Below are 13,058 nucleotides of genomic sequence, written 5' to 3' on the forward strand. Positions count from 1 at the left end.
ATTCAACCCTTACGGTTAAAGCCAAAATAATGCTCTCTTCCCAAAAGTTTTACTACCTCGTAAATTTTTTCTTTTGATAACATTTTACAAGGTCGGGGGTACATTAGTAACTTGAAATCATTACAGTCAAACAGAAAGCCCCAGAAACAACTACTCAACCTTCTATTTCTTATTCATGAGAGTTAGTTCTCGACTGGCTCATCCATTTCACAATTTAAGTAGCCGTGCACCTAACAAAGAGTTCTTGGCTCATTATCAAGGTAAAAGTATTCTAATTTGAAATTATGTATATTAATCATTGCTTTTCTGGATTATAAACCCAATAAATGTTGATTAGATTTTATATTTAATTGGGGGTTTTCAATTCTTTTGTTTCTCTTAGCTTAAAGCTTCCAATGGCGACTTCGCTAAGATGCTCATCATACAAGAAATTTGAGATCAGAAAGAGAATTCCGGACCCCAAGACCTGTGTTCTTCTAGTAATTGATGTGCAGAACTACTTTTCATCCATGGTCAAGCCGATCCTCCCTAACCTTCTCTCCACCATCGATCTCTGTAGGCGCTCCTCCATCCCTGTCATCTTCACCCGCCACTGCCATAAATCTCCTGATGACTACGGCATGCTTGGAGAGTGGTGGAATAATGACCTCATTATAGATGGAACCGTTGATTCGCAGCTCATGCCGGAAATTCAAAGGTTGGCTGGAAAGGATGAGGTATTGGAGAAAAATACGTACAGCGCGTTTTGCAATTCGCGGCTACAAGAGCGGTTGTTGGGTATGGGAGTGAAGGAGGTCATAGTGAGCGGAGTTATGACTAATTTGTGCTGTGAAACGACGGCGCGAGAGGCGTTTGTGAGAGGGTTCCGAGTGTTCTTTTCAACGGATGCAACTGCTACATCGGATTTGGAATTGCATGAGGCGACTTTGAAGAATATGGCTTATGGATTTGCTTACTTGGTTGATTGCCAGAGGCTTAAAGATGGGCTAGGTGGAAATTAATGGTTTCGTTTGTAAAATTTTTGAGTTTCTTAATTAACTAATGGTTGCAATGTACTAATGACGAATAATAATGGCTAGACTGTACAGTTACCTTCCAAATGACGCATTCCAAAAGCGCCGTATCTTAATTATCTCCATAAACAAATAAGATGAAGGATTATAATATTGGAAGCCTATAAATTCCCAAACTTGCGAATGAATCATTCAATCAAGAAGTGAAATTGCTTCGCCAAATAAAATCTAAATTTCGTTTCTTATTTGTTGGTTGTCGTAATTATAGTTATGGGTGGAGGAGCAGCCATGAAAGCGAACAGTCTGTGCTCAATATTTCGAGGCCGATGCCAATGGTTGTGTTCGCGCCTCCGCCAAGTCTAAAAGAGGCGGAAGCGGCCACTAGTGATTCGAAGGATGCTCTAGAAAAGTATAGAACAAAGTCCCGTTCTTTTTAATCAATTGCGTGTGTACATACATATATAGATATACTTGTCTTTTAGCATCCATTTGTGAAGCTTCTAAACACACGTAAATACCTGCATCTATCATCTGATCTTTACATTTGAATGGAAGTGGAAATACTCATTTGGAAAGATTTATTGTAAGCTTATATACACCCTCATATCATAGAAGATTTGATAATTTTGGATTTTAAGCTGTTAAATTATCTTTAGCCTGCTTATCTTCATTCATTTATGGATTGTTAGTGACTTTATAGCTGATATAAACATGGTTTTCACAGAGTTTATCTGTCTCTGTCACCTCGTGCTAAAACTGAATCTGGTGGTTCATTTGGTATTGGAAGTGGTGAAACGCACGCAATGGCAGCGATTGTATTCCTCAATGAAAGTTCTGACGCACAGGTTCTGATAAATTTCTTTTCCTTGTGCTTGAATAGAATTGTCATTTCATTTCAAATAATCCAGTTTTTTCTTAGAAAATATTTGTCGAATGCATCATCTCAAAAGTAAAAGCCATAAGAGTAACTTTTTTATGCCGCATTTTTTTAATAATGTTATGTTCTACATCAGATATTAGCTATCAAATTATGAAATCTGTTTAGGGACTGTATCTACTGATCTTTGTTTGTGCCCAGTCTGTTGTTGCCTTTCTTGTTTCAGATCCAAAACTCTGGGATGCTTTTCGGAATAATGTGGCAGTTCAGAAGTTCATAAAGTCTCGAAAGACCAGTAAGAATGGCTCCTACTACTCTTTGAACCAACAATGCATCTTTTTATTTATTCATCAGAATCTAACACAATTTGGTGCAGATGTCGAGTTACAGGAGGTCCCTGAGTTGTCTAATGATGCAAGTGAAACTATAAAGTCTTAGAACAGGCCCGTTGATATATTTGAGAGCATGAAGCAAACCGGGACTGAGACGGTGAACAATGTCTCTTCTATTATGCAACATATTTTTGGATTTTCAAATGCTGAGGACATTTCTTCAGCTGCTGGTGGAGATTGTGGACCAACATTCTGTGAGAAGACTCTGGGAGCTCCTATCATGGCATTGGTGGTGATGGTCATCATGGTTGTGGTGATGAAGAGGGGTTAAACCTAAGAGTTCGTGCATCGGAATTCAGACAATAATTTGCCGAATACACAGATTCAAGAATCCTATAGAGTGATATAAACAGTAGCACTTGGTTGTGGCATGTATGTCTTTGAATATGCTGTTTGATAGGCTATATGTGCTTCTGTGTAATAGCAATAAGTTTTTTCAACTTAAATAATATTTTTAGAAATGCTGCTTTATAATCTTTGAAGTGAATAGTCTTGTTCTCCCATGTTCTTGGCTGTTTTCAGTGGCTCAAGGAGCTGTGTGAATAATTATTTAATGCTATTTTTTAATAAATACTTTTAATAGAAATTGCAAATTGATTTTGTTAAAACTAATTCAGTCGGTAATATCTATATTAGGTAATACCTATACTAGAAAATATCACTAATTCACTATATTGTTTTAAAAATAGGTTTTTAATATTTTATAGCTAGATTATTTATATTAATTTTTTCATTTATATATATTTTAATTTAATAAGGCTACAAAAAATTTTAAAATTAATTCTAAAAATTCTGAGGAAAATGAATATTTATTTCATAGAAAAATGGATAATCTTAAAAAAACAAGAAGGAAAATTGACTGTACATATAAATCTTCAAAATGACGCCATCTTCAAATCTTTATCTCAAACTCTCGGTTCATTCAGTCCGCAATTGCTTCGCCAAATAAAACCTTAGATTTTCTTTTCTTCTTTGTCGGTTATCCTAATTATCGCCATGGGTGGAGGAGCAGCCGTGAGAGCCGCAGCCAAGGTCGCCGGTATCGGCGTCGTCAGTAGCGGCATCCGAGGCGGGTTCTCCGCTGTACCATCTCCAGCTGAACAGTCTGTGCGCAATGTTTCACGGCCTGTATCGGCGATTATATCTTCTTCGCAGGGCAGGATCGAAGGCGGCTTTGAACTTTCCGGAGTCCAGAAGCCCGCGTGGGAGCTGGAAGATTGGGAATTGGCTGGTGGCGAGGAGGAACTGTTGATTGAATCCAGTGAGCCGATGCCAAGAGTTGTATTCGGAGCCCCGCCGAGTCTGAATGAGGCGAAAGCGGCAACTGCTGATTTGAAGGATGCTCTGGAAAAGTATAAAACGAAGTCTTCATCTTTTTAATCAATTAATATGATATGATTATTTTCTGTTCACTTCTATTTAGAATTTTTTCTTGGTATGATATGATTCGTTACTCTATAATTCTCTGATCTAAGTTTCTTATAGAAACGTTTGTGTATTGATTAAGAAGTTCATATGCTTTCTTGGAATTCTTCCATACAGTTTCTTGTTAATATTTTGTCTGTTTATCTAGTCATTGTGTAGCTGGATTTGTTTGCCTTTCTTGTTCTATATTCCCATGATCAAAGCAATTGTTATTGTTTGCATTAATGTATCGTAATTTTTGGCCTAATTCAGATCACATTATTAAAAAAAAAAAAAATTTACATCTTCTATGGCATAGTTTGATAAGTTTCCTCAACATCTTTTGTGATGCATCCAATTAAACTGCCATTCTTTTGGAACAAAGAACTGCCACTTTTTAATATTAGTACCTTCAAGCTGAATTGAAAAAGTAATGTTTAAGCTATCTGTAATCAAACAGAATGGCCACCTGAAATTTCATGCCACGCATTGACAAAAAGCCATTGTCTTTTAGCATCCATTTAGGACGCTTCTAAAAGCGCTTCAATACCTGACTCTATCATCTCAAGTGGAAATCCTCATTTGGGATGATTTACTGTTACCCCTGTATACTCCTTTGTATCATGGAATATAGATGCATACTCTAAAGGCCTTTGGAATATGTCTATATTATAGTTGAGTGGTTTATATGTGGAAGGTTTGATAACTTTGATTTTTATGCTGTTGTTTATGTTTACCGTGGCTTTTATTCATTTATTTGTTTATTGTTAATGACTTTGTTGCTGAGATCAACGTGGCTTTTTCAGAGTTTATCTGTCATCACCTGCTCACTCAGGAGCTGGTGGTTCATTCGGAAGTAGTCGTCTGTCTGGCCTAAGTTTGGTTACAAACTCTGATGATTTGGATACTAAACGCTGCATCGCTGATGATCTGAGAGCAAATTCTGCTCCAAAATGTGCTGTAACAGCGTTTAAATTGCTCAATGAAAGTCCTGAAGCACAGGTGCTGATAAATGTTTCCCCCTTGGGGAGTTGTTTTCTTCCTGATGTTAGGACTATCTTATGTTAATTGCCAAACAAGATAGATTACTATATCATGTGGGTTGGTAGTTTTGATGAGTTTATTTATGATAATGCAGTCACTGATCGTTATATTTTTTCAGTTTGCTGGATACTTTGATATGTAGGCTTGAGAGACTGTTTATACTAATATCTCCCTAAAAATCCAATTTTTTGCGAACAAAACATGTAGAAGATTTAATTGCTACTCCGATTTGTTCCTGAGCCCTTTCGTGTGAATTCTTGGAGGGAGGGCCGTAATTTTTATGCTGGATTATTTTTTTAAGTGATGCCATGTTCTACATGAGATACTATCAAACTATAAAATCTGTTTAGGGGCTATAATCACTGATCTTTGTTTTGTGTGCAGACTGTTGTTGCTTCAATTGCTTCAGATCCAAATGTCTGGGATGCTGTTTGGAAAAATGTGGCTCTTCAGGAATTCCTCCAGTCCCAGAAGACCAGTAAGAATTGCTAAAACTACTTTTTGAACCACTAAATGCGTCTTTTTATTTTTTTTTTCCGCATTTTTCTGTTATCCGACTCTGATTACTCACTATCTGCCTGAATCCAACACAATCTGGTGCAGATGCTGAGTTACAGGATCCCGGGTCTCCTAGAGCTTTTACTGAGTTATCTGATGATTCAAGTGAAACTGAAAAGTCTGAAAACAAGCCCATTGATATATTTGAGAACATCAAGCAGACTGTGGCTGAGATGGTGAACAGTGTCTCTTCAATGATACAGCAAATTTTTGGATTTGCAACTGCAGAGAACACTTCTTCCGCTGCTGACGAAGATTCTCAACCAACTTTCTTTGACAAGACTCTGGGAGCATCCTTCATGGCATTGGCAGTAATGGTCATCGCTGTTGTGGTGCTGAAGAGAGGTTAGCGTTCATGCATTGGAAGCCAAACTGTGATTTGCCGAATATATAGATTGAAGACTTCTAGTGATGCCATATTACTATAGTAGCTTATCCTTAATCAAAAGAGCGGTTAGCTTTCTATAAATATGTTTTTTAAGCTTAAATGATCTATTTTAGATATGCTGCTTAAAATCTTTGAAGAGAATACTTAAAGGTGTTGGTTACTGGAATTCAATTTTCCTATGGAAAATTACTTTTCTAGGAAAGTAGAATTCTATGAAAGTATTATAGAAAAAGTGAATTATCGTGTTTAGATGATGATGAAAGCTTCCCAGAGAAGTAGCAATATTGTAATAACACGCGTTATTAATTTAAAATGTCTTACTTTCTCGACATTTAATTTTCTCTGCAGTTGAGTTTGTTACTTGCTAACTCATCCAACATCATTTCCATACATTGGAAATTCATACAAGCATTTCACCGCCCTGCTGAACCCATCTAACTTTATTAGCATATGATCAAATTTAGAACACCAATTTAATCAACATCAACGTCTATCTATGTATAATATGTGATTTATTTTAAGAAAGGATAGAAGAGTGATGTAAAATTTCAAATATTAAAATACACTTAAACCATCAATGATCGAAACAATAATTTTACTATTTTTTGCCTAATTATACACCATCCAAGTGGAACATAGCAACTGATTATGCATAATCCACTATATAAATAAAGTCTTCACTTTTGATTTCTTTGCTTTTGATTAGAATTTGCTTTATAATATTAGATATTTAGGTTTAATAGGTTGTTAATACTCAATATATTGCTTAAAATAGATAGGAAAATAAAAGAAAAGAAATCTGGATTGCTACAAGAACAGAAACAAAGCAATCAATGGTATTTGTCTCATTTCTTCTTCAATTTCCTTTCCAATTTTCTATGCATGTTACAATTTTTTTTCTTTGCTCCTTAATACTAATTAATATTTATATACATTACAAATAATTTACATCATTGCAAACTTAGCTATGAACGTATGAGAAGAATGGAAGTAAATGATTCTTATAGCCGATCCCGACTAACGGGGGATTAAGGCTTAGTTGTGGTTAATGATACGTAACTTACAACACCTATATGCACTTGAAAGTTGGAAATTGACCTTACATATCACTGTTTAATCTGAGTATACTTTTAAACCAATGAGCAGAAGCTTTTGGTATTCTTGTAAGATTATTCCTGTAGTCAACATAGTAAAGTCCGAATCGGACGGTGTAGCCTGAGTTCCATTCCCAATTATCGAGCACAGACCACACAAAATAACCTCGAACATCACATTCATCTTGCCTGTATCAGGTTAAGTTTTCTGTTAGGAAACTGAAAATTGCTCTGTATAGGAACCTTCACTGCACAGTTTTGTTGTTGTCATTACCTTATGGCTGCAGACAGGTTTGACAGGTAGTCTCTATGGTATTCTATTCTCTTATCATCCTGTAAGGCCTTGTTTAAAGACATAAATGGTGTGTTTGGATCATCCATACCTGAAATTCTTAAGTTAAACTTATGTAAGGGTTATAGTGTAATTTCCTGTTGACAGTATAAAGACTGAAATTGCTAAATTTGATACAGTATGAACTAATGTGTATGAACCCTATAAAAGCTGAGATTTGTGACTTCTTAGAACCTGAAATGCTTACCATTTTCTGTTATAATAACCGGTGGATTCCTGTACTTATCTTTCACATAATTAACCAATTTTCGAATTCCCCACGGGACAATGTGCAGCCACCGGGAAGCTGCCTGGAGGAGGAAGCTAGTACTTAATTATGAGCTGACTTTAATTGAAATCTATAACAAAATCCTGAAGTGGTTGAGACATACTCGTTCTCCGATTGCAACTCCACGTCGATAAGCTACAGTTAAGAACAAGCATAAAAGATTAATAATTCAGCAAATAATATTTTTGATATGTTTTGTAAGTTACGTTTTAGCAATCTTACATGTTGTGATTACACCAGCATCAGAAGAAGCATCCTGTAGTATTAGTTTCCTAATACGAGTCCTGTCGTTTCGAACATACAATGTCGTGTAATGATTAAGTCCAACGAAGTCTAATGATCCTGATAACAGTTTTGACATTTTTGAAGTGATCTCAGGGAGTCTTTCCCCGACAAGCTTTTCCATTGAAGCAGGATATTTTCCAAAGAAAAGTGGATCGAGGAACCTGATTCAACATTTTAGTATGTTATAAATTGAAAAAGTTAGAGAATGAAATTTGAATCTTCATGAATTTTTATAAGGTGAAAATATATTTACCATCCAATTGCAAAATCCATTGCTCTATTTGCTGCATCTTTATCCTCACCTACTTCAGATATTGGTTCATACCACTTGGAATCTAATGCTATTCCAATTTGACCTCGTTGAGTTGCCTGGAAAAAACATTTTCTATTAGACCTTTTCAATCTGATAGGATTGTAGTTTACCATCAATTGGGTCATCAATGCTAAAGTACAAACTCCAGTCAGAACCTAATGTAGATAAGGGTACCTTGAAATGCAACTGATAGCAATGATAAGCAGCAGCATGTGACAAGAGGATATTGTGAGCTACAATATATGGTTCAGCCGATGAATTTCCGGTCTTACAAAGCAAATGACCGAGAATCGAGCACCTTCCGGGAGCTTGAATACCGGTATCATAACCTTGAATGGCGAAACCATGAGGTTCATTGAAGGTTATCCAATTTTTTACTCTATCTCCAAAAGCTTGGAAGCAAGTGAAGGTATAATATTCGAAGTCCTTTCTGTAAACCAGAACATTTATTCAAAAATAGCATCTTCAATGCACAAAACCCCCTGCTTTCTGAAAATTAAATGTGCATATTTTGCATTACTTACACTATTTGTTTGTTCAACCATCCTTCATATTTATCTTCAAGAGTTTGTGGAAGGTCCCAATGATACAGAGTCACATAAGGTTGGATTCCTGGTTGAAAAGTACAACTAAAAAGATTGAATTAATACTATTTTTATTTTTAAAATTAAAAACAAAAGGAATTAATTTTTCCAATGAGCAACCTTTTTCTATTAAGGCATCTATAAGACTGTTGTAGTAATCTATTCCTTCTTGATTAGGTTCCCCTGTTCCATCTGTTAAGGGAAAAATTAAAATTCTAAAACAATTGTGGCCAGAAAATTTTGCAAGAACTGGAAAAGGGTGACTAAATATTGTAACTTACTTGGAAAAATCCTTGGCCAAGATATTGAGAATCTATAGGCATCCATTCCTAAATCCTTCATCAAATCTATGTCACCCTGTCAAATTTTATATTAACACAGTTGTTTTCAGTTAATATAAAGGTCTAGTTTGGATAATCGTCTATTACGCTGTATTGACTCTGCTAATTTTCTTTGCTTATTGTGATTTTTCTTTTCTTTTTTTTGTCTGTTTTGAGTTGGTGACGCATCATTCTCATCTCAATATCCTTACTGCTTATAATGTGATATATAATTGATAAGTGATTCTTATCCAATTGGGTCCTTTCCCAAATCTCTTGCCATAGCATAATAATTTATACTATATAATATTATAAACAATGGAGACATTAGGGGTGGTGAGTGATAGTCCATGATTTTAAAATTTTTCTAACATTTGCCCCATAAAATATAAAAATTTTTCAGTTATATCTACAAAATAGTGAACTTTTTCTTAATTTTATCCCATAAACTTTGAAAATTTTTTCGCTTTCTGACTAATTTTTCTTATTCCGCCACTGACTATAAAGAAAATCCATATAACATTAGAGATTTCATCCATGAGAAAGAAAAAGACAAGAATAGTGACGAATTTAAAATAAAATTAGTTTTATTCATAACTATGATCTGAAATGATATTAGTCTTAATAAAAAAAAAAAATTAAAAATTGAATTTCAATGTCAAAAAAATGTTTTTTTTATCTCTATCTACCTCGCCTGTGCAAAGAATTTAAAACATCATTGTTAGCCTTTTAACCTTAACTCGTAGCTAATGTCAAAAAAAAAAACCTTAACTCGTAGCTTTTGAAAAAAAAAAAAAAAAAAAAAAAAACACCCATTCTAAAGAAAAATGAAAAGAAGAGGAGAAAGAAAGAAAGAAGGTGGAAGAAGTAACATTTATCATATAAACAAGTATATATATCTGAATCTATTACCTTAAACCGGTGATATTGATCAACAGCTGTATCTGCATTGCTAAAGTCCAATATTCTTCCTGTTTTAAACAGTACATTAATTAACTATTTTCTTCCAATTTTGATGGCACAGGTTCTTTCTTCAACATATCAAATTCTCATTTATGGTAGCTTGAAATTCTTTACCTGGTTGCCTTGTAAAGGTATCCCATATGCTAGCTCCTTTGTTTCCTTCATTTGCAGCACCTTCAAACTATAAATAAATAAAATTAATAATAATTATTTTACATTTCATATATACTTTAAAAAAAGGAAAAAAAAAAAAAAAAACCTGATAAGCTGAAGAGGCAGTTCCAAAGGTGAAGCCAATGGGGAAATCAGCTCTGCTAATGGAGGATTCTGAGTTCACCAAAAGAGAGGTTAACAAGAAGAGGATTAAGCTAATGATAATTGTCATAATGGTGATTGATTAAAATTAATAGGTGACTGCTTTATTGAAAAAAAAAAATGATTAGGTGAAGAGGACTGTTGTTAGATAAGTAAGGTGCGATTTATATATCTATGGAGAGAGAGAGAGAGATAGAGAAAGAAGAGAAAGAGAATGCGTATGTTAGTTACTTAGTTGTAAAGATGAAGAATATGTAATTGAAGAAAATGGGGTCAAGACACGTGTCCTTCCCTTGCAATGGAAGGTGTTATTTGAGTAGGTTTGGGTGGCCTTTGGAGGCTGCGTCTCACCCTGCCTTTGCCTCCCTTTAGTTGCACGTTATTTAATAAAATAATAATAAAATTTTATTTCCTTTTTTAGTATGATTTACTTACCGTCAGACTTTAGATATTCAAATAAAATCCTTCTCATACTAATAATCGAAAAAAATAATATTTTAATAAAATTCTTATAATAAGGGTATATCTAATTTTTGTTAATTCAAAATCCGATTGATTCAAAGTATTTCTAATATAGTTACGATGCATAGACACTTTGATGTTGAGTAAGGTTTTAAACAATAATATATATGATCATGTATATTTCATGTCTATCTATATTATTCACTTGTAATTTCATAATTTAGTATGTGGTACCGAGATATTTGTAGATGACGTTTTTATCCAACTTTACAAAAACTTTTATAGCTGACATCGATGCAATTATGTAATCATAAATTTAAATTACCTTTAAATTTTAAATTGGAAGAGATTAATTTATATCTTATAAACAATAAATCAATAATTATCGAGAAAATTACAGGAGAATCTATTAGGCTCAAATTAATTAAATAATGAAAAGGATAAACAAAGTGAGGAAAATTGAGGGACTGGCTAGAAATAAAAATGGGTGATGACAAACAAGATAAGCAACAGCCAGAAGCTCTTTGCTTGTTGATTTCTTTTTCTCTTTTTCGGGGTAATAACTTCGTTTGATGATAGCAAACTTGTACCATGACAAATGGTAATATGAATATCCACGTCAACTTCGGTTCTAGTTGGACACAAGGGCAAAATGCAACAGAATTATAATTTATGTTTATTTATTTATTATCATACATATAATATAACAAGATTATGACACGTACAATTTAGAGGATTTGGCAAATTGTGTGTCAAATCAAATTACTAGAGATTCTGAGGAGTGACATGGGATAATAAAGATCTCCCTTAATTAGAGATTTTGAGTTTTAGCTATACAACTTGGCGAAAATTCAGATCAAGTCGAAACTGTTGACTTCAAATATCGGATGATTAACTTTTGAGTACTAACCATAATTAATTTCATTATCCTATTATATTTCCGACTATAAATTAGCATCTATGTAAGTCGTTTTAAGATAATTATCTTATTCATAAATATAAATAATTTTGAGAATATTTATAAATATTTGATTAGCTGTTTCTTTAATCAATGTTCAATAAGTCCTAAACAATTTATATTTATGGATAGAGAAAGTACTTTTAAAATTCAGTTTAAATAATGAGACAAGTGATTGAATAAAAAAAGTAAATTATTATATTATTTTGCAAATTTTATCTTGGTAAGAATTTAAAATTTGAAGTTTTTGTCCGTGGAAAAACTTTACCGAACAATATTTAAAATATCTGAATTTAAAAATATATTTAATTACATTAAATTTTATTTTAAGGATAGGAAGTTTCCCTCGAATCGCTCGTGTTTCTCATTATCTTGCAAAAAGTCTACGATAGTCCAGAAAAAGGGACATCCTCCTTCAAATCATGAAGTTTGAAATTGGGTTCAAATGATGGGATGGGACATAGAAATAAAACATAGGCAATTTTAATGCAGTTGCTAAAAAGACTAGCAGTTATATTAGTTGCATGAGAGTGACAATGCCATATTTTATGTGTGGAGTTGGTTTTCTTGGCTCTGCTTGCACGCCTCACTAACTTAACGGTCTACGAAAATTCAGAGAAGTTTTAAGCTGGCTGAAGGAGAAAGTTTACCAAGTTTCTTTGCAGATAGAGAGTGATTGTTTAATGGCTATTCAAGATTTGCAAAATTCATCACTTGAGTGGTCTTATTTTGGATCTGTGATTTATAATTTTCGAATTCGCTAGGTGCTCTTTCTAATAATGGATAATATGGTTTATCGATTAAAAATATATGAAAAAGATTTAAACTTGAGATTAAAATCTAAAGACCTTCGCCTTTATTATTAGGTTAAAGTTTTAAGGTTTGTCAATTTGACTTAACCCTATCCTGATCCGTTTCAACCTCGACCGTTTTTTCCTAATCCCTTTTCTTTTTTCCAACCTCAATATCATATCGAGCGAAATTTATAAAAAGGCCTCCTCTAGATCTTGGATTCTTACGATTTGGATTGATTAATAATATTTTATTAAAAATTAAAAATTTTAATTTTAATAAAATATGTGTATATTTAAACTTATAATTGTAACTTTTAATTTATTTTTTAATAAATAAATTTATATTTTATAATGACATAATAAAATAAAAATACAATAAAATGGATAAAATTTCCACAAATAGAGGCAAAATCTTATATCAGAGCTGCTGAAGCAAATTGGCTAAGATATACATAGAGATGGTGTCGTCTAGATCTAACGCCTCAACTGACATTAGGGCCAACTTGTCATTTAACTGTGCTACTTAGGCCTAATTACGAAAATCCCTCTAAAATTAGGCAAAATTACACTTGGAGTTTTCTTCTTTAAAAATAAAATAAGGTGTTATTGATCTTTCATCAAGATTATTCAAAAATCTTTCTAACACATCTTAAACCTTAATTTACTCAAATTTA

General features: G+C 33.4%; 4 protein-coding genes across 6 annotated transcripts; 3 read left to right on the forward strand and 1 right to left on the reverse strand.

The window, feature by feature from the left end:
* Window positions 1–100: 100 nt before the first annotated feature.
* LOC105632855 (nicotinamidase 2) lies at window positions 101–1,100 on the forward strand. The gene is made up of 2 exons (XM_012215312.4): window positions 101–260; window positions 383–1,100. Exon 2 carries the CDS (start codon window positions 396–398, stop codon window positions 999–1,001), a length of 606 nt encoding a protein of 201 aa, XP_012070702.1. The 5' UTR covers window positions 101–260; window positions 383–395; the 3' UTR covers window positions 1,002–1,100.
* Window positions 1,101–1,242: 142 nt separating this feature from the next.
* On the forward strand, window positions 1,243–2,817 carry LOC105633231 (uncharacterized). Its single transcript, XM_089724487.1, has 6 exons — window positions 1,243–1,422; window positions 1,738–1,962; window positions 2,059–2,063; window positions 2,117–2,185; window positions 2,267–2,283; window positions 2,329–2,817. Exons 1-6 carry the CDS (start codon window positions 1,340–1,342, stop codon window positions 2,551–2,553), a joined length of 624 nt encoding a protein of 207 aa, XP_089580613.1. The 5' UTR covers window positions 1,243–1,339; the 3' UTR covers window positions 2,554–2,817.
* Window positions 2,818–3,163: 346 nt separating this feature from the next.
* LOC105632857 (uncharacterized) lies at window positions 3,164–6,007 on the forward strand. The gene is made up of 4 exons (XM_012215313.4): window positions 3,164–3,634; window positions 4,493–4,688; window positions 5,115–5,208; window positions 5,334–6,007. Exons 1-4 carry the CDS (start codon window positions 3,279–3,281, stop codon window positions 5,636–5,638), a joined length of 951 nt encoding a protein of 316 aa, XP_012070703.1. The 5' UTR covers window positions 3,164–3,278; the 3' UTR covers window positions 5,639–6,007.
* Window positions 6,008–6,480: 473 nt separating this feature from the next.
* BGLU41 (beta glucosidase 41) lies at window positions 6,481–10,454 on the reverse strand. 3 transcript variants are annotated; one of them, XM_012215314.4, is made up of 13 exons: window positions 10,115–10,454; window positions 9,970–10,036; window positions 9,805–9,863; window positions 8,854–8,929; window positions 8,693–8,764; window positions 8,513–8,600; window positions 8,163–8,418; window positions 7,929–8,044; window positions 7,613–7,836; window positions 7,494–7,525; window positions 7,310–7,412; window positions 7,045–7,153; window positions 6,481–6,959 (listed from the first exon to the last, which is right to left on the reverse strand). In XM_012215314.4, exons 1-13 carry the CDS (start codon window positions 10,238–10,240, stop codon window positions 6,776–6,778), a joined length of 1,512 nt encoding a protein of 503 aa, XP_012070704.1. In that variant the 5' UTR covers window positions 10,241–10,454; the 3' UTR covers window positions 6,481–6,775. The 3 variants fall into 3 exon arrangements, 2 of the variants coding, with proteins under 2 accessions (XP_012070704.1, XP_089580096.1); XR_002284266.3 differs by having other exon boundaries at window positions 6,820–6,959; window positions 7,045–7,161; XM_089723970.1 differs by lacking the exons at window positions 8,693–8,764; window positions 8,854–8,929 and having other exon boundaries at window positions 8,513–8,617; window positions 10,115–10,254.
* Between the last annotated feature and the right edge of the window lie 2,604 nt (window positions 10,455–13,058).

The sequence above is a fragment of the Jatropha curcas genome, chromosome 7, assembly GCF_041381405.1.
Source record: "Jatropha curcas cultivar XTBG-Jc1 chromosome 7, XTBG_Jcur_1.0, whole genome shotgun sequence".
NCBI lineage: Eukaryota > Viridiplantae > Streptophyta > Magnoliopsida > Malpighiales > Euphorbiaceae > Jatropha > Jatropha curcas.